At 35.1% G+C, this 20,621-nt stretch overlaps 1 protein-coding gene across 3 annotated transcripts; it reads left to right on the top strand.

The window, feature by feature from the left end:
- The first annotated feature begins 2,554 nt into the window (after window positions 1-2,554).
- Window positions 2,555-20,358, top strand: LOC136797395 (inosine-5'-monophosphate dehydrogenase 2-like). 3 transcript variants are annotated; one of them, XM_067053975.1, is made up of 12 exons: window positions 2,555-2,786; window positions 13,230-13,333; window positions 13,549-13,597; window positions 13,942-14,017; window positions 15,176-15,201; window positions 15,337-15,523; window positions 16,568-16,662; window positions 17,282-17,369; window positions 17,533-17,649; window positions 17,885-18,584; window positions 18,837-18,920; window positions 19,828-20,116. In XM_067053975.1, the coding sequence occupies exons 1-12, from the start codon at window positions 2,574-2,576 to the stop codon at window positions 19,847-19,849; spliced, it is 1,761 nt and encodes a 586-aa protein (XP_066910076.1). In that variant the 5' UTR covers window positions 2,555-2,573; the 3' UTR covers window positions 19,850-20,116. The 3 variants fall into 3 exon arrangements, with proteins under 3 accessions (XP_066910076.1, XP_066910078.1, XP_066910077.1); XM_067053977.1 differs by lacking the exon at window positions 2,555-2,786 and adding an exon at window positions 4,607-4,728 and having other exon boundaries at window positions 19,828-20,358; XM_067053976.1 differs by lacking the exon at window positions 2,555-2,786 and adding an exon at window positions 12,644-12,717 and having other exon boundaries at window positions 19,828-20,358.
- The last annotated feature ends 263 nt before the right edge of the window (window positions 20,359-20,621 follow it).

The raw sequence follows: 20,621 nt of genomic DNA, 5'->3' as shown, positions 1-20,621 counted from the left end.
ATAACAAGTCTTGTACTTTTTTGCCCTTGTATATTTATTTTTTCATCCCGTAACACAAAGAACTTTTTAGGGTACTTGAAAGAACGCGAGTATTAGTACCTGGTATAAAAAAGTGAATTAATTTTTGTTGCATTTTTTCATTGGACGGAGAAAACTATATAATGTGTATATTACGTTCTGTAATTTTTATCATGGATTATTTAGTAGCATATGTACAAAAATACAATTTATTATAGTATGATATTGTATTTGTATTAAGATTTTGATCCGTAAAACTTTATCTAGCGTACATTTTTCAAAAAACTTTCCGGAATCGCACACAGGTCCACGCTATTTTCTCGGTTTTTCAATAGCGAATTAATTCACAAATTTAACTTTTCTTCTACAGCCCTATAACTGATAGATTGCGGATTTTTTCCCGAATCTGTATCTTCATATACTTTAACCGGATTAAATTTCGCGAGATTAAATTTCGCGAGCTAAAAAAATCGCGAAATTTTCTGGATTTAATTTCGCGAGTCAGAGTTTTGAAATATTTCGCGTGGATTTAATTTCGCGAATAAGCCAGAAAACAGCTGAAAATAGCCATATTTTGCCATAAATGGAGACTTGGAACTAGTTTCTCCGACAAAAATACAATTTTAAAAGTTTTGTGGTGGATTTAATTTCGCGAATCAGGAATCTCACGCGTATTCGCGAGTTTTAATTTCGCGAAATTGGCAAAAATTCGCGAAATCGCGAAATTTAATCTCGCGAAAATTAATCCGATTAAAGTATTTTGTGGAAATAATTAATTTTTTGGGTCTTTTATATAGATTATATTACATAGTCGATTTTTTTGAAAAATAGTGTATAATGAACCCTCGCCAAAACGAAAATTGAGATGAAAACGTTTACATATTTGTAAAATGTAATTTTTAGTACTATCTCATTAATAAGATATTAAGAAATACAAAAAATACCATAAACGGATAATTTAAAAACTTAAAAACACCTCTCTTTCTTGTTTTTGACTTCACATGGTCATAATATTTTACCCAAATATTTTTTCAGTGGGCACAAAATATCTTTTACACTACAAATTATTTTGAGACAGATTTAATTTAATATTTCGGCTAGGGAAAAAGTAAAAAAAATGGTTAGCAAGTTGGAAAAAAATTGTTACGTGGAAATTGCCTCTATAATAATAAATACGTGGAATGATCCACCAACAAGTAAATAAATAAGGACTTTTGAAAGACCTTTGGGACTGTAATGTTTTCTACGGAAATACCCCGCCAGTAGTGGCAAATTTAAACTAGACAAAAGTTGTATAAAATTTGCCACTGCTGGCTAAAACCGGGGTATTTCCGTATAAAACATTATTTGTCTCGACTGCAAATTTTCAGACTCGACCTTCTTTTATTTTCAGAATTTGTATTGAGTTATTTCGCTCGTGGGAAACTCCTGGTACGCAGATCGTATTGTCATCATTTAATTTCCTGGAATTCCCACCGAAAGAAGAATTTATTGTTGCAAAACACATTCGAATTCGAACAAAATCGTTCGAAATGTTGCTTTAATTTCGAATGTTTCACTCTGTTTCGTCATCGAATCATAACATTCGAAAATGCTTGACTCGTGGACTATTTTGTTGACGTGTGGTTGATGATGGCTGGTTTTTTATGCTGGGTAACTGCAACTTTTATTTTTTTGTATTTTATTAAATTTGTCTTTCTTACTCTTTTACACTAAAAACTCGTCTTTGTATCAATTTTCTTTTCTTTTGAATCGAATTAACTTCCTAGCCACCTCAATCTTTGTTTTGTTGATTTGTAATTAGAAAAGTATCCGCTTCAATGGATTTCTTGAAATAATTAAGGGATGATCCCCTTGTTTCCAATTTTTCTCGGCTGGGCTAACTTAATAAGCTGTTAAAATGAAAGAGTAATAGTTCGAATAGTTTAAAGTGTTGTCTGTGAACTCAGACGAACTTTTTCATGGTTTTAGCATACTATATTCAAACAAAACAGAATTTTCTAAAAATCTTTAAAAGTTAAAAGGTTTTAGTGGATTACCAGAATTAAGAAGCTTTTTATGTGTCAAACGTCATGCTAGTTTTAGTGCTATATGATATTAAGAGAGTACATGTGTGAAATCATACATGGTGAATTATGATGAACAACAAATGGAAATAGCTACATAAAAGTTTATAACATAAAATATTGTATTTCACAACCATCCAGATGAATTGAAATTTGACCCTTATAATGTCTACTGCTCATTTCACTTCAATCGAAATAAATTTTATCATTGCCAACGTTTATTTATACCAGGGTGCATCACAGGACCAATTTTTCAAAACAAATTGAAAAAATCTAGCTGTAACTTTTCAATTTTAACTATTAACTATTTGTATGACAGTCTTGTTTGTTTGTTTGTTTTGCTCTCACAGCAACTGGAATGTAAATTTTTGACTCTCAAATTTTTCACTCTCAGATAAATTTATTGAATGTTTCCTTTAACTTAGCATACTTTTAACCTTATTATTTAATTTCAATCTCTAGGGAACTAAAAATAACACTTGAAAGGGGATGTCTACACCAAACAGTCCGTGGAGGAAATGGTCAGCAGAGGAAATCAACCAACAAGGTCAACCACCCAGATATAACGGTGAAGAGGAAGAAAATCTCGTCTTTTCATTCTCCCCATCCTCTTCTCATCGCTTTCTCACACCTCATGGATCATCCTCTGATCAATGTCTTCTACTACCAAAATCCAAAACTACAAAAGATTCAGCTCAACAGGTTAAGACACAATTTTTACTTATCTTATATTTCACTTATCACCTATCGACTGGCATTATCTAGGGGTCTAAGGATCTCCGATATAGGCGAAGTAGTGTAGTGGATTTCATTCTTGACTGCCACCCAGGAGATCGGGGTTCTATTCCCACTATGTGCTTTGATTACTTGGCAAGTGAGTGTACAGACAATAAATCGTGGATGAGGTGATAGTATGCTGGCTGGATTAACACACTCGATCTGAAAAACTGTTTGTCAGTGTCTCGCAAGTTGGTAGGCAGTATAAACTACAACGTAAGACGTTTCTAACGAGACGATTCCTAGACTGCTCAATACAGGGCATCCCCTGCAAGGACTGGATGGATCTCTATTAAACAAATGATATATCTCCATTGATCCAGACGCTTTGTCACAAACAAACTTGTTGTCATTATTTCTCGTTATTGTTTTGGTACTTTCACTCAATTCAGATTCGAATAATTTTCCTACGATCGATCTGATGACTTGACAGATGACTTTCCCGTTCTAAAAATGGTACCTACTCGAACTCATTTGTTGAATTTGAATTTGCTAAAAAGGTGACCCTGGACAGCCCTGGATGTGACTAAAATCGAAAGCAGAAAGCTCGGTGATCTTTTTTCAATATGTTCTGGGCGTTAAATGTGTTCTGATAAGATAGATATTATCTGATATTATAGGTAGCGTTTTTCAATAAGGGGGTTTAATCAAGACAAAATTGATGTTTTTGTTGTAGCCTTGTAACCCCAGAATCATTCAGAGCGAGAGAGAGAGAGAGAAAAACAAAACAAATATCTTACAAGTATACAGGCAAAAAGTTTTTCTTAGAATTGAATAAAAAAATAAGATAGTGTCATGCGGTGTCCTGGAATATAAGAACACGAACTTCTACAAAATTGCTTCACCGGCTGCTTCTCTGGTTTCCGTATAATCCCGAAACTTTCTGTTCTCAAAAAATATACCGTGAAAAGCACAGGTCGAAATCATATATCGACGCTGTGCCGACGAATCGAGATTCTATTCAGCGCGCAATCAACGAAGACAAAAGTAACCATGAGGATCATCCAAGATCTTGGATGAAGTTCAAAGTTGATATTTTTATTCCCGTCGTTGAAAACACAACTAAAAAATATCATCAGTGCTTTTTAAAAAGAGTCAGTGATAGAGAATCATAACACAAAATCTGTCTATTATTTCGATTCAATTAAAGTGACATTTCCATAATTAATAGTTTAGTAATTACTGTTATACATTTGGGGATCATGTAAAAGATTTCTTTCGAAAGAAACTAACTTCAATTACACTTGGAGGTTTCTGGGGAATTCGTAAATAGTAAATTGCATACTGATACAGTCTTCTAGACATTAATAAGGTAATATTTGCTCTTCATCTTTGATGCTTTCTACAGTGATTAGATTGACACATGCGCGATAAAATTTATATTATTGGTCTTCAGAGGTTAATATATTCTTTGAAACTTAACCTCTGATACTCAGGGTACAAAAAATACGGTTCGGGACATTGCTGCTCAACGTAATTAGATTTATCAGATATATAAGATTTACACAATAAGAAGATGCTTCATGAGTAGAGCAGACCTATGCTAGTAGCTTCAATAGCTTATGTCAGTTATGTCTAAAAGCATACCAGGCATACTAAAAGTAACCTTTCTGACAGGGTGTTCCGAAAAAAAAGTGTTGTGCTAGACCAAGGTCATACGGCGGACTTGGCGCCCGACCACCCGCACTATGTACATCACCAACAACCAGTAGCTCGTTATAGGTGCAAACATGTGCGCAGCTGATTTATTTTGTCACTCGGTCGGCTTCAACCGATTGCTCCCTGCTTGAATCCTTTGTGTCTTGTCAAGAAAACACTTGGACCCCAATCCTTGCAATTAAAAGAAGTGTTTTTGCATGATAGATTTGTAAGTATGCTTTTTCTCTAGGCCTTTAATATTCTGCTTTGACACAGCTGCAGGACTACTGCAGAGCCTAAAAACTGCTAAAAATGATGTGTAGACCAGAAAGATAAAACTAAAGCGGCATAAAACGGAACAGTGTCAGTTTTATTTTATCTTTCTGGAGCATACAGATGGATAGAAATATAGGTAATTCTAGGAGGATATTAATATATTTATTAACTGGTTGTGCAGGGTTGTGACATATATATGAGTGGTTCCAGTTTTCAGAGTATGGCAGAAATCATCGAGATCTCGAGGGCAGAGATTGCTCTCTTTTCAAGGGCAGGGGGAAAATTTTGATAATATCTACAGTTCAGGGGCAAAATCATTGAAAACTGGCTATATTTACCTGTTTTTCTGGCTTTTTTTGTGGTCAGATCTTAGGGGCAGAGTATGACCCACGACATGGCCCGAATATGTTCGGGCCTGTTCGGACCATGCTCGGGCCACAAAAAAGTATCATTGAATCGGCCCGAACATTTTGTTTGGACCATGCAGTGTAGACCTAACTCTTCATACAAAAATTACGGGAAACGCATATTTGGACTTTGTACCCTATGCTGCACTCAAGCACTTGAGCCAAAATCCCGCAAAGGCGGGACAAAAATCAGTTTTTTGAAGTTTGCAAAAAAACGCCACATAGAAGATCTTTCAAATTCAGTATGTGAATAGAGAAGTAAAATATACAACTTTTCTATTTTTCCTTTTTTTTGCAAAAGTTCTAGGAATGAAAATAAAGGGATAATGATAATTGAATACTATCCATTGATGATCCGCGGCACTATCGTAAAGCTAGAATCACTTCGCGTACACTTCGCTTGAGAAAATGATTGACAGATTGAAGTTTTTCATCCCCGCGGCGCGTGCCGCGCGGGAGCTCGGGCGCTATGCGAGAGTTCTCGGCTCAATCCTCAGACCGCGCTAAAAATGGTAAACTGAGCTGTGATAGATCGTTTCGATGGAAGTTGTTGGGATGTTTACAAGGCTCTTGACAGAAAATCGTTTGTTTCATTGTCAATGATGACAGTGTGGTTATTAATTTTGTTAGATCTGACAAATTGATGTTTGTAAGTGCACTTTATAGTTTTGATTCCCATTGAAGAATCATATTCTGGTTTTCATGTTATTAGATGCTGTTTTAGAGCTTTAGGTCTACACTGCCATGTTCGGGCCATGTATTTACAATTGATAGTAGAATTTAATTTTATTTACCTTTCCTGGTTTATCATCATCCATTGTTAAATATTTTCATTAGACAAACTCAAAGTTCCAAATACCAGTTTGATTCACAAAGTTGTATAACAGTACAAAAAACGATCCAGAAAAATTCTGCTTCGAATAGGAGAAGACCACTAGAAAAGGGAACGGGATAAAGAATAAAAAGAAGACCATATTATGTAAGATTCAAATCATTCTTTTTAATAATTTTCCTAACTTAATTGGAAAATAGATGATTAACTTTTATATTTGAACAATATATATTTGAATAAAGATGAAGATTTTTAAATTTGTTTGCTAAAATAAGGAATTTAAAATATAAATATTGGGTCCTGAAATTACACGCGTGATGGTAGCAAGTTTTCGAAAATCTGGCCCGAACATGGTCCGTAATTGCGCGGGCCCGCGCGGTCCATTTTTAAAAAGTATTAATCAAGAGGCCCAAACATTTCGGGCCATGCCGTGGGTCGTGGCAGAGTTTTATGTTTGAAATTTTCCTTGGGGGCTACCATGACATGCTCTGAAAACCGGAAGTGGTTGAGTACAGTTGAAATACGTTGTGCAAAGTGCCGTAAAAAATCTTTGAATACTTTAAATCTTAAATATTTTCATTTTGAAGAGTTTGTGCAAAAAAGTGAAACATGGAAAAGTTTCATTTTTCATTGGTTCAATTGAAATAAGGGAGTTGGAAAACTTTCTATGTTTGTTTTTTTGCACAAACCCCTGTAACTATGGGTAAGCACCCCGTTGCTAAGATGTTGGCTCAAAATCGAAAGTGAAACTACTGAAAATGAAAGTAAAATCGTTCTGCACTCCAAATCCCGTATCTTGATGTAGGAGTTTATAAGCATAGACTGACAATTAACTCTCACATCAAATTCCCACCTTCTTCAGTAAATTGAGGATGAGAAAAAAACCTGAGCCTTAGGAACACGGATTGAAACAAATATAGAACTAGAAGGGTGGGATTTTAGAGCCACCTGTCGTGCAAGTCATGACATGACGTCACTGAGAGGCCACGGTGCTAAAAAGACAGGCCTTGTGAAATGTGGCAATCTCATTGGTGGAAATTTGATAAACAGCTGCGAAGGAGCACCGGGAAGCAATCAGTAGAAGAGACCACTTTCGTTTTTGTTACCGATTTCAATATAAATTTCTCAGAGGGATTATTTGTCAATGTGTTGTGTCAACTTGTCAGCATAGTATTGTTGTAAAGGGAAAGATAAAAGGGGTAAGACTAGCCCAGTTTCTAATCCTGATATAGGAGTTTATGCTTAGACTGACAAAACAGATATAATTAGCTAACTAAACTGGGTCCAAACAGTTAGTCACACTAGCGTCCCGCCAAAATGTTTATCAGAGATTAATGCTGCAAAAGCGCTATATCGTTTACTTGACTCTAAAGGGATTCATGAAAAAATAACCCAGCGCTTTTTGTCAGCGCTCATTTTCAAAAACTATGAGAAATTGCCTAAAATTTGAGCCATTGATGAAAAATTTTGAGCCAAGCCAACCTTGAAAACTAATTTGAAGATCAACTTCCCAAGAAAAATATTTATGGGGGAGACAGAACCCACCTAGATCCGCACACTGCCGGGTAGGCTATTTCCTGGAAATTTCGCCAAACCTCAAACACTGACCCATTTACATGTGCAGAATTATTTTTACTTTAGCGTATAAACAAGGCCAATTAAAAATTAAAGCGCTGTCTTGGGAATTAAATAACAAAATTTGGTTGGTTGATATCCTGGCTGCTGCACATTCGCAATCGGTCATTTTGTCTCATTTTTTAAGTTTTCAAGTTTTAATTCATGTCTTGGGAACTTGAACTTGATTCAGGTAACTCTCATTCTTGTTGTTGCAAATACATCCTGTAGATGACTAATGTTGTTTTTTCTGAAAGCTTGATTTCCTACTGCCAAAACCCAAAATATTATGACTGATGAATTAGCCTGATAACTCGACTTAGTGTTCTAACTCGACTTAGTGTGCTAACTTGACTTAGCGTACTAACTTGACTTCCCCAGGGAGACGACAAAAGTTGGACCCCCAAAATGGACCCCTAAAATTGACTACCAAATGAAACCCCTTGAAATTAAAAATGGCTGTTTCTGATTCATTGATCAATCTGGTAACAAAGGTGACAAAGGCTCTGGTGATTCTGCTGGTGGTGTGATTGTTCTGCTGGTTAGTTATGATGGATCTGGTAAATCTGATGATAGTGATGATAGATCTTGTGGTGATGATAATTTTTCTGGTGGCTATGTAGCCTGGAGATCCATGCTATGATTTCTTCTTTTATATACTGAAGGCGAAATGTATAGCTTGGTTAGAGTTGGGAGTTTGAATTTCCTAAATCCTAGTGACGATTGAAAACACAGCCAATCAAATTTTTTTATTTTTTCATTGTTCACACTTTTTTAGAGAAAATGCAAGTTCCAAAATTTGGTTTTTATATTAGTAGTGAGGACAGCACTAAATTCGAATTTCAAAATTTGGTTTTTATTTTAGTAGTGAGGACAGCACTAAATTCGAATTTCCCACTGTAAATTTTTTGAGGCCGAAATCTGCCTCACAGCTTGTACCCCTCCTGTATATATAAGATTATAAAAATACAGGATGGGTCTCTGGTTGGTCATCTGGCTGGTCATCTGGCTATGATGATGATGATTCTGATGGTGGTGATGATGGAACTGGTGGTTCTGAAAATGGAATCAATTTTGTTGATGAATTTCATGTTGGAATTGATGCTGATAAATTGTGCTGGGAATCTGACGATTGAATAAATATTGCTTATAAATATGAATGTGATGATGGGAGAATGGTGCTGGAATGTGATGAAGAAATTAAGGGTGATCATTAGATTCACCATCAGATTCATCAACACTGTTGATCCAACTAATAGATTCATCAGTTCCATTTATTCCATCATCAAATTCACGACCACCATCAGATTCATCAACATCATTGATTGCAGCGTCAGATTCATCAACATCATTGATTCAACTTTCAGAATCACCTGATCCATCATTGAATTTGAGTTTTACAGCCAGAAACAGCTGTATTTTTCAATCCATTTGAGGGGTCCAAAACTTTCCGGCTGAAAATGCTGGAAATATGCCGGTTGCACAATACTCTGTACCAAAGTGTATCTCACGATTATCGTAGCGTAGTTCACTCTGTGCGCATTGTCTGTTTGATAAAAGTTTTTCCGTACGGAGACCTCTGCGATGAAGTATAATTTTGAAATAAAATGAATTACCCTATTTATCCATGTAGTCCGCCAAAGAAAAATACAAACATTTTAATTACAAAAGTTATGCCAACAAAACAAACTAGCCACTCTACATAGATCGAATGCTGTAAAAGTAATACTGAATTTGAACAAAAAATCATGCAGAGATACTCTGAGTATATTCTTTTGCAAAGAACTGAAGTTAAAACCACTTTAAAAACAAGATTCCAATCAAACAACTTCTCTCTCATGTTCGTGAACTTAGAGATCCAAAATGTAAACAAAAAAAAATTCGATTTGTGCAAAAAGAGTTATTTTGCAATAGAATGTCTTCATTTAGAGCTCTCTTTTATTCCAATTATTAAAAAATAAAATCAGTTTTGATATCAACTGTTATGAAAACACTTTTTTTCGACAAACTTCTATACTTTCTGACAACTCTGACGGCCATTTTGTCGCCTCCGATTTCTCGCCAAACTCCAACAGCACTCCATCGTAGCGGTTGGTTTGAAAAATCTCAAACCAGAAAAGACAATGACAACAGACCCTCTACGGCAATGAATTTTGAAATTAGCCGTAGATATTGGGTTTGTGTACAGACAAGTTGCACAAAGATGCGTATTAGCAATGGCCAAAATGTGGCTGAGTCAGATTTCTGAGAAAATTTTTTTCAGGCCGAAAATGCTGAAAATCGCTGTTTTTGTAGATTTTCATTGGACTTATTCCTTATATTTCTTTGTTTTTTTTACACAAAAACATTATTGATAACAATCAAGCATTGTTTAATTGTCAATAAAACTGATTTTTACACACGGAACTTCCCCCGGGAAAAGCGGTTTCTCTTGAATTTTTCAAGCTGTACTTTATATTTTTTCATGAAATTGAACACTGATACAAAATGGCAATACCAATGATGACATTTTGTTGTCAAGCCAGCTATCTGATCTCAAAAGTCTTTGAAAATCATAAATATTTTGATTTCAAACAATAACTTCCAGTGCCTTCTCGTGCTTTCCAGCGAAATGCGTTTTGGAATGGATTTTAAAGATGTTAATAATATACATAGTGGGCAGCCCCCCAGGATTCTGGGGGAGGGGGGTTGGTGATTTTCAAATTTTTTGAATCAGGTGGGGGTAACCCTATACAGGTGGGGGTAGAAATTTTCAGGTAGGGGTTGTGGAGTTTTGAGTGTATCTTTCATTTTTTATGAGAACCTTAGTTGAAAAAAAAATTGAAAAAACTATCCAACTTTACAAGTAAAAAATTAAAAAATGTTTATTTTTTGTCCTCCAATCTCTTCCTCTCCAGTTCATATTCATCAGGGGACTTCACTGGAATTTTGAGCGTTCCTAAAGGAACAAAATCTCCAAGTTCGCAGACAAAATTCTATTGAAGAAAAAAATCTCACCTTTTTTAACACAGCTACCTCACACTTACTAATAGGATCATGAAATGGCTAAAAGATCAGGCAAACAAAAAAGAATCCAAACCTAAAAGAAAAACATCCCAATTTGTAGCATACTGTATACAACTTTTGAATTTAATATAACATGGTGAGGGTGTTTCAATCAGATCTATCAATGAAAACTTTTAAAATTTGAGAGAAAGATAAAATTGGATTTTTCAGGTGGGGGTTGGAAGGTTTTATAAATTCAGGTGGGGGTTGCCCAAGACTGTGGGGGTTGAGTAGTCCTCAATTTTCAGGTGGGGGTAAGCCCATGCAGATGGGGGTAACTTTTTAGGTGGGGGTTGGAGGGGTGTTGCCCACTATGATATAAAACTGCACCTTCCTTGTGGCTTTTGAATTCCCCAATTATTTCTGTGTCATTTTGAAAACAAAACATTGAGGGTGCATTAGCATTGAGAACTTATTTTCTATGGTCTCATTGCTAATGCTTCATGGATTATTTCTCCTGGCATGGATAAGGATAACTATCGTGTTTTAAAAACTGATCAAGAACAACAAGATGAAGGCTCCAATTTTCAGGACTTAAAATTTTGAAAAAAGAGATATAAATACAAAAGCAAACTATTTCAAAATGACACAAGGCCAAGTGGAATTAAAAAAGGGGAGAATATCCAGGAAAGCGTTTGAAGGCTCAAAAGAATGTTACTGAAAACTTATTTTTTCTGAGACCTTTTGCAAGGAAATTTGATAGAATTCTTTTCAATTTTCTACTATATGCTTATAATTTGGCTAAGTACTTTAGAAAAATAAACAAATAGCTTTGAAAGCTATTACTGCAAAGTAAAATAAACAATAAAAGATTTGATTACAATATCGCATTGCTACTAAAGTCTGTCCAGATATAATTGGCAGTGGAAACAAGAATACCTGTAACTGTTGATAGTCAAATATAATTATGGAATTTTTTTTTTGCTTGTTTTAGAAAATAAAAAGCGCTATATTTGAATGTATTTTTGGTTGAAAAATTCGCGATTTTTAGCGGTTTAATTTGCGATTGTAAAAATTGAGCTTTTTTTCTGCTTACGCTATAACGTTCATTTTTATACCAGTGGTAGTTCAACCTTAGGTTAAGAAGTTTGTTAAATTTCAAGGCAAACAGAAAAGTCCTTCGGAAGATACGGGACCCGAAATACCCCTTGGTAGCACTTTTCTGTGAAATATCAAATCTCCAACTTATTACTAAAACGGGGGTTATGTTATCTTTTTTGAACAGTGCAATTAAAAGTTGGAAAATGTTACGTGTTGGTGCATTGGTATTATTGGTATCATTGATTATTTCGAAACGAAGTGAAATCATACAGTATAATTGTTTTTATTGAAAGGATAAGCATGAACTTATATTGCCTTTGTTATTTTTAAGTCATTAAAGAACTTTGCTAATTCCCAAAACACTAAACACAGTTTGGCTATGAGGTCATTAAAGAGATTGTAAAATGTGTTATGAGCGAAAAACTGTTTCATCAATCATATCACTACCCACGTTTTTAGTAATAAGTTGGAGATTTGATATTTCACAGAAAAGTGCTACCAAGGGGTATTTTGGGTCACATATCTTCCGAAGGACTTTTCTGTTTGACTTGAAATTTAACAAACTTCTTAACCTAAGGTTGAACTACCACTGGTGTAAAAATGAACGTTATAGCATAAGTAGAAAAAAAGCTCAATTTTTACAATCGCAAATTAAACCGCTAAAAATCACGAATTTTTCAACCAAAAATACAATCAAATAAAGCGCTTTTGATTCTCTAAATCAAGCAAAAAAAATTTCCATAATTATACTTGACTATCAAAAGTTACAGGCATTCTTGTTTCCACTGCCAATTATATCTGGACAGACTTTACTTCCTAGCTTAGTAAATAAACTTTTGTTTTACATGCAAATAACAACAATGAATTGTGGTGTTTTCTTTCTAAGACATTCAAAGTTTCTTGTTGACTTGTTAATCTAAACAATATATATTGGTAGAGGCAATAAAAAGGCTGAATGATAAACTTTTTGAACTATTAACAGAACAATTCATTTCATGAGAAGGTAAGTTTATTATATTAAAATCGACAAATTTGTCCAGCTGGTAGATTTGGTGATTATTTATGGGTATCATTATATTCAAAGTTGATAAAGTTTAATGAGTGGCTTGATTTGAAGACTTAATCTCAAAACCAAAGAGCAATTTTAAAATAGTTCAACTGTCACGAAGTATCACATGCTTATGAATAGTGTAGTTATTGCTTTAGCAGCTCACCAAAATTTGTCGAGCTTAAAACCAGGCCAGTAGAAATTTGACAATCACAGAGTTTTCCTTGTCAGAATAAGTGCAATCTTGTTTCATCCAGAGTGCAATTATGTCTGAGGTTGTAAATTTTCTACGTTGTTTTTGTATTATAAAAAAAGACAAAAGCTTATCAGACTAGACATCTCATCTAGAAATTGGCATTTACTTACTTATGATAAAAATTAAATATCATAGAAAATTTTGTTCCATCATAGAAAATTGTATAAATTTTGATGTCCACTGTTTGTTACCTTATTAATTGCGTTCATAGGTTAGTGAAGATATGGCGGATTTGATCAGCTCTACATCTTATGTTCCATCAGACGGCATGAAAGTTGAAGATTTAATGAAATCAGGCACCGGCATCACTTACAAGTATGTCTTTTTCGAATTTTCTATTTTTTTGGTGGGTGGCCTCGCCTCAGTTGCCTGATTGTTTGCCTTTTTAATCACCCTCTTGTTTTATATCTCGCATTCTTTTCTGGAAAACTGGTCATTTATTCTAAAGTCCGAAGTTCCGATGTAAGTCAGAACTGATCAGTGGACTTTTATTTATTCCCGCCTTTGAAGAGTTTTTGTTCTTTTTTCAGTGACTTCATTATATTGCCCGGATATATCGACTTTGGCACTGGAGATGTGGTACGTACTTTTCCCCCGTTAAATTAAAGCTTCTATTTAAAATGTTTTTGTTACAAAGACTGTGGCGTTTTGATTTTAATTTATTATGTACCCTACCCTGCATTCCATGACCTTATTTTGGATGTTTAAGTTTTGCATTCTTACAATGCTTGTCTTTCAGTCTGTCCAAATTGTTTTTCTATATCACCGATTCCCACAATACGTACTCGTTGTATTTGGCAATTTAAGAAAAAAGACGTGCGTTCTCTTTCATTATTTTCCAAGATCTGATAAAACACGTTATCATTTAATTATACATACATATGATATGTCGGACGATTTAAAACCAAAATTTTTATTTTTAGGCATTGAATTCACCATTGACTAAAAAGATCACCTTAAAAACACCATTCATAAGTTCTCCTATGGATACTGTCACAGGTAAATCATTTTAAGTGATTAGAATAGGTTTCTCTTCAATATTGATCTCGTCAATTTGCTAAGGTACTGCGGTACCCAGATAAGCTTATTGGCTGATTAAGTGTTCTAAGTTCAGGCCTTAGAACACTTGGCCTGACAAGGGAATTTGAGTCAACGCGTTTAGCTTGGTAGGGTAAACGCGGTGATCACATTTCAAAAATGAGTGATTATGAAGTGTTCTAAGGCCTGAACTAGGGTTCAGAAGACCTGACAAGTGAATTTGAGTCACCGCGTTTGACTTGGTAGGGTAAACGCGGTGATCACATAGCTAAAATGAGTGATTATGAAGTGTTCTAAGGCCTGAACTAGGGTTCAGAAGTCCTGACAAGGAAATTTGAGTCAACGCGTTTGGCTTGGTAGGTTAAACGCGGTGATCATATAGCAAAAATGAGTGATTATGAAGTGTTCTAAGGCCTGAACTAGGGTTCAGAAGTCCTGACAAGGAAATTTGAGTCAACGCGTTTGGCTTGGTAGGTTAAACGCGGTGATCATATAGCAAAAATGAGTGATTATGAAGTGTTCTAAGGCCTGAACTAGGGTTCAGAAGGCCTGACAAGGAAATTGAGTCAACGCGTTTGGCTTGGTAGGTTAAACGCGGTGATCATATAGCAAAAATGAGTGATTATGAAGTGTTCTAAGGCCTGAACTAGGGTTCAGAAGTCCTGACAAGGAAATTTGAGTCAACGCGTTTGGCTTGGTAGGTTAAACGCGGTGATCATATAGCAAAAATGAGTGATTATGAAGTGCTCTAAGGCCTGAACTAGGGTTCAGAAGGCCTGACAAGGAAATTTGAGTCAACGCGTTTGGCTTGGTAGGGTAAACGCGGTGATCATATAGCAAAAATGAGTGATGAGATTAGTTCAAATAAGAACATTTAACTTATAAGAGACGTTCAAATCCATTCAGTGCAACTCTCTGAGCTGTTAGCTTCTGTTTATTTCTTATACAGTGGACGCTCGCTTAATTAAATTTCTATTATTCATATATTTCTATGATTCGAAATTATTCCCAGTCCCCGACAAGGAAGAAACTCGAATCTCTCTGTAATTTGAACGAAAAAGATTCCCTGTTCGAGTTCGAGTTAGCGAGAGTGAACTGTTTAAATATTTCATTTTTTAGAATCTGATATGGCAAAGACTATGGCTGTAAGTTGAAAATGTTTTTTTTTTGTCATGCTTAGTAACGGCCATTTTACTTTAGCTCTAAGCGATATACTCATCATACTACTATGCTCGTAAAGGAACATTTTTATGATTAAAAAAGGGTTTTGTTTTATTTAGCTTCTTGGAGGTATCGGTATAATTCATCATAATTGTTCAATCGAATTCCAAGCAAACGAAGTACACAAAGTCAAACGTTTCGAACAAGGTTTCATAACAGACCCTATTGTGATTAGTCCCTCGCATACAGTCACTGATGTCAAAAATATTCACAAAAAGTTCGGCTTCTCTGGCTTTCCTGTCACAGGTTTGTAATGACTTTTTTCCCTGCTTGCGTTTCTCCCTTTTTTATGATGTAATGCGAGACAAATTTGATATTTTGTTCTTTGGGAAGACCTTCAGAAAACTGTGGGTCGGTCGTTCGTTCGGTATTATAAAAATAAATTTCTTTAAGTCTAGCGTCGGAAGGTTTAAAAGATTTGTGACGTTTTGAATCAGTACACTTTTTGCTCTTTATCGATGAGCGACTTTCATGCCATTTCAAATATGATATTTTAAAATCATCTTAGTTTTGGGATGAATTTACACTTTTTCAACTTATTCAGTTAAAAATATCTGCAAAAAACTTATGATATTATTCCCATTTTAGAAAAAAACATAGTCGGTCTCGCCTTTATCCATTTTCATAAAAAGGTTGGGCTGGGTTTTTGACTATTAATCGCTAACTATTTTATTTACATTGTTTTATTCGGATCAAATCACTATATTTTCACCAAATTTTCAGCAATTTTTGATGTCAGAAGTAACGTTTAGGTCCTTTCAAAGTTCGAGGTATTAAAACGGATGTATAAAAGCACCATTTTGGAGTTCGAAAGTCGAATAATTTATCTTAAAAATAACGTCTTAGCATTTAGGCTCATGAGCCCCATTGGGCTCTTCCAGAAAAAAAAATTGAATATGGGGGGGGGGGTTGGAGGATATAACATTTTTTAGAAATTTACCCCCCCCCCCCCGGACATTGTGAATTTTGACCCCCCGGACAACGGATCTCACCCCCCGGACAAGCATCAGTTGACCTCCCGGACAAGCATCAGTTGATCCCCCGGACATTCAAAATCACCCCTAATCAGAGCAAGTTTACCACTAAAACAAGGCAAGTTTTGCAGATTTTTCACTACCCCCCGGACAAAATATCCAATATATCCTCCACCCCCATGTCCAAAAATGTTCTGGAAGAGCACATTAATACATGGGTATTTAGAATAATATAAGAAGGTTACTCAAAGTTAAAAATAAATTATAGATAATTTGGTTTGCACCCTTCCAAATTTTTTACTAATCTTTTCCGTAGAGAATGGGAAAGTTGGTGGTAAATTAGTGGGTATTGTCACTAACCGAGATGTTGACTTCATCTCACCTGAAGATCATGAAAAACCAGCGTCAGAGGTGAATTCTTTTTTAACTCATTTGATAATATGCAATTTTTTTCACATACGAATATCTAGAGTTCGGACTAGGATAATCTGGAGGTTTTCATGTAATATAATCTCTACCATTGCGGTCGATTTGCGTAAGGAATCACCTCTGCAAAATTTGTTCTTCCATATTGGTCGATTTCCCGTTAAAGATACGTAGCTTTGCCGAGCCTGAAAGCCTTTGGAGCCCCTGCCTCGTCAGGCATTTCTACCTTAAGGGAAGATATTTTTAGAATTCAATTTTTGTTTTTACTGACGGGTTTTTTACCATGCTTTTTACCATGCTTGAATTGTGCATAGAAACATTTTTAGTGTTAATAATTTACTGCAATAAAAATTTGTATTTTATGGAATACATTGTAAAGGTTTCTAAAAACAAAATAAAAATATTTATTGCTGTAAATTTTTTTTCCCGAAATCAGTCAACCAGGGAAATTTAATTCTGCGAATGTTTAAATTTTTGCTAAACCGCTAAATTTGCTGTTTTTGAGGTCTAAACCACGGAAGACGGAAAAACCAATTTTTGGTTAGATTTTATAAAAATCCCCTTTATTTTGGAAGAAAATCGTTATCACTTTTTGCTTTCATAGATCATGACAATGAAAGAAGAATTGACCGTGGGAAGAGATGGCATCACCCTCAAAGAAGCAAACGAAATTCTGTCCAAAAGTAAAAAAGGTAGGATCAATTCAATTGCTCACTATTAATTTCGTTAATTTAAACTTTTTCTTTGAGCTTTAAAAACTAAAAACTTAAAAACTTGCAGATTTTTAACACATAGTCTGAGTGATCAACCTTCCATTTTCTCTAATATTCTTAAATGTCTTTTTTTTCACCTCAGGAAAACTTCCGATCGTCGACGATGATTTCAATCTGGTTGCGTTGATCTCGCGGACTGATTTGCAAAAAAATCGTGAATACCCTTTAGCTTCTAAAGATTCCAAGAAACAACTACTCGGTATGCTCATCTTTGCAGCTCTTGAGTATTATCATTATCGATGTTCTCAAATACGTTCCCTTACCCATATATCTATTTCATTCCATTATTGACAAGAAACAATTTCCCCAGTCTTTCCCCATCAAAAAAATTCTCCCTGCTATCTTCAGCCGACAAAGCTTTCGCGATTTTTATCCTCGCAAAAATTCCAAGACGAGTGTATTAGTGTATAAGTTAATCTTCTCCTTTCGTTCAGTTGGAGCTGCTATCAGTACACATGACGAAGATGTGCCACGTCTAGCAGCACTCGTTGAGGCAGGTGTTGATGTTGTTGTTCTCGATTCATCACAAGGAAATTCATCCTTTCAAATCGAACGTATCAAAGAAATCAAAGCCAAATATCCTAATCTAGAAGTCATTGCTGGAAACGTTGTCACTGCTGCACAAGCTAAGAATTTAATTGATGCCGGCGCTGATGGCTTACGTGTGGGTATGGGTAGTGGATCCATTTGTATCACACAAGAAGTGTGTGCTGTTGGGCGGCCCCAAGGTACTGCCGTCTTTTATGTCAGTGAATACGCCCGTCGTTTCGGTGTTCCTTGTATCGCTGACGGAGGAATTTCAAATGCTGGACACATCATTAAAGCGTTAACGCTGGGAGCATCGACTGTGATGATGGGCTCGTTATTAGCTGGTACTTTTGAAGCGCCCGGTGAATACTTCTATCAAAATGGCGTTCGTTTGAAGCGATACCGTGGTATGGGATCGCTCGGTGCTATGAAAAGCAAAGGAAGTCAAAGTCGCTATTTCGTGGAAAGTGACAAAGTGAAAGTTGCTCAAGGTGTCAGTGGTTCAGTGGAAGATAAAGGGAGTTTGTTCAAATTCATTCCTTACCTTACTGCGGGTGTTCAACACGGATGTCAAGATATTGGAGCTAAATCTCTCACTTCGCTAAGGTATGAAAGGATGAAGTCGAAATTTAGAGAGAGTTTCTCATGAAAGTTCTCTTTTCGCTATAATGTAATATCACCTTATCACTTTTGTTTCAGTTCTTCTTTATGATAGATTTAGAGTAAAATACTATTTAAAGAAAATGCACACAAAAATTTCCTTACAGTTAAACATTCATGGTAAAAAAAGTAAAAAATACCATGGCAGAAATTTTAAAATGTATGTCAGTAAAAAAATACTCTTGATATTATTTTTAGATCGATGACATACAGTGGACAATTAAGAGTTGAAAAACGCACACCATCCGCTCAAAGAGAAGGAGGGGTGCATGGCCTTCATTCGTAAGTTGTAATTTGTTGGTTTCTTCCGTAAAAGGGGAGGGGCTGACTAATACTTTAGGCGTACAAACTTTCGCGAGCAGAAACTTTCGCGATTTTCGAGAATTTTGGCCCTTTTTCGCGAAAGTAAATGTCTTTAAAAATTCTTGGAAGGGCCATTCGCGAAAGTTTATGCTCGCAAAAAATTCTTGACAAAATAGAAAATCTGTAAATCTTAAAACTTAAAATAAAATATAACTTTTATGGCACTTTTTAGCATGCTAAAATACTAATAAGTTAAAGGACAAATGTTTCAAGCCAATCCAAGAAGTGTTTGTCCCTCTAAGCCATTTTTTCATGTGAAAATTCTCAATTTTACGTCTTGATTCGCGAAAGTTTATGCTCGCGAAAAATATTTTTTCGTTAAATTCGCGAAAGTAAATGTCGTGAATTTCGTGATTTTTCGTCCTCGCGAAAGTTTCTGCTCGCGAAAGTTTGTACGCCTAAAGTATTAGTGACCCTCACCTCACATGCGATGTAAATTGAAATTTCTAAAATTCAAATCGACGACAGTGCTCATATCCCAAAGAGTTCGAGTTTTAGGGGGGCAAACCTTTAGGATTCGTAGCATCTTTCGTGGAACGCAACCGCATGTAATTGGTTCGAAAGTAGATAGGACTTTGAGACTTTTATGAGAGGGGTCCGCGAATTAGGCCTTGGCAAAAGAGGATGAAAAGAAGATGTCAAACCCTTATTTTATTATGAAAAAGCTTCCTATTGCTTGCCGATGGCGCTATCTTCTGTAGACAGATGTTATAAGAAAAATCGACTTCCAACTCCAGATACGTCTGAAATTTCCTTGCTCTCAGTATTTTATAAACAGTGTTTGCTTTTTTTACCTATATTATTTTTCCTTAATTTCCTTTTTTAGGTACGAGAAGCAACTTTTTTAAAATGGTCTAGCTAATTAATTGCACTTTTTAATCAATATGACATGAAAATAATGTTTGGGACGCTGGCTGTATTTTTACACTTCGTTGTATTTGGTCCATGGTTAAATATATTTTTATTTGAATTTTTAGATGAATTAGTTGATTAGTGATTAGAAAATTTTTCTTTGAGTTTTTTATATTGTGTACTGTAATTAAATATTAAAATAGAAAATTACTTTTTGTTTATTATATCCTAAATATTGTTGAAAGTTTTATTTTGTTTTCTCACATTTGTATTTTGTCCTTCTTCACCTTTGAAACCAGTTGAAACCTACTTTTGATGACTGCTTGTTTCGTTGTTTTTTTTGCGGAATCAAACGATTTGGCATGACACCTCTTACAAATCCCGTTAGAACCCGTTAGTTAGTCCAGAATTATTTATCAATCTTTTTACAATGAATTTTTAAACATTTTCGGTAGATTATATTTTATCCTTATTATCTAAAATATATCAAGGCATCAATTCGGAACTCTTTGGGTATCTTCTTTCTCTTCTTTATAAATCAAATATTACAGCAAATCCAAACTTCTACAACACGAATTTTCCATAACTGAAACTACCATAATTTTACGAGGTTTGAAAATATTTGAGGATTTTAGATATTGTTGAGGATTTTAGATTTTGGATTTTTCATATTTCCCCAATTCAATATGTAATTTCGACGAAATCTAACCAATTAAACAACGAAAGGTCATACATTTTTCTGTTAGGCAACCGTTTCTTTGCATTGAA

This window comes from Clytia hemisphaerica, unplaced genomic scaffold, assembly GCF_902728285.1.
Source record: "Clytia hemisphaerica strain Z4C2 unplaced genomic scaffold, Clytia hemisphaerica genome assembly, whole genome shotgun sequence".
NCBI lineage: Eukaryota > Metazoa > Cnidaria > Hydrozoa > Leptothecata > Clytiidae > Clytia > Clytia hemisphaerica.
Note: the sequence above shows the minus strand (reverse complement) of the source record. Positions and strands in the feature narration are given on the sequence as shown.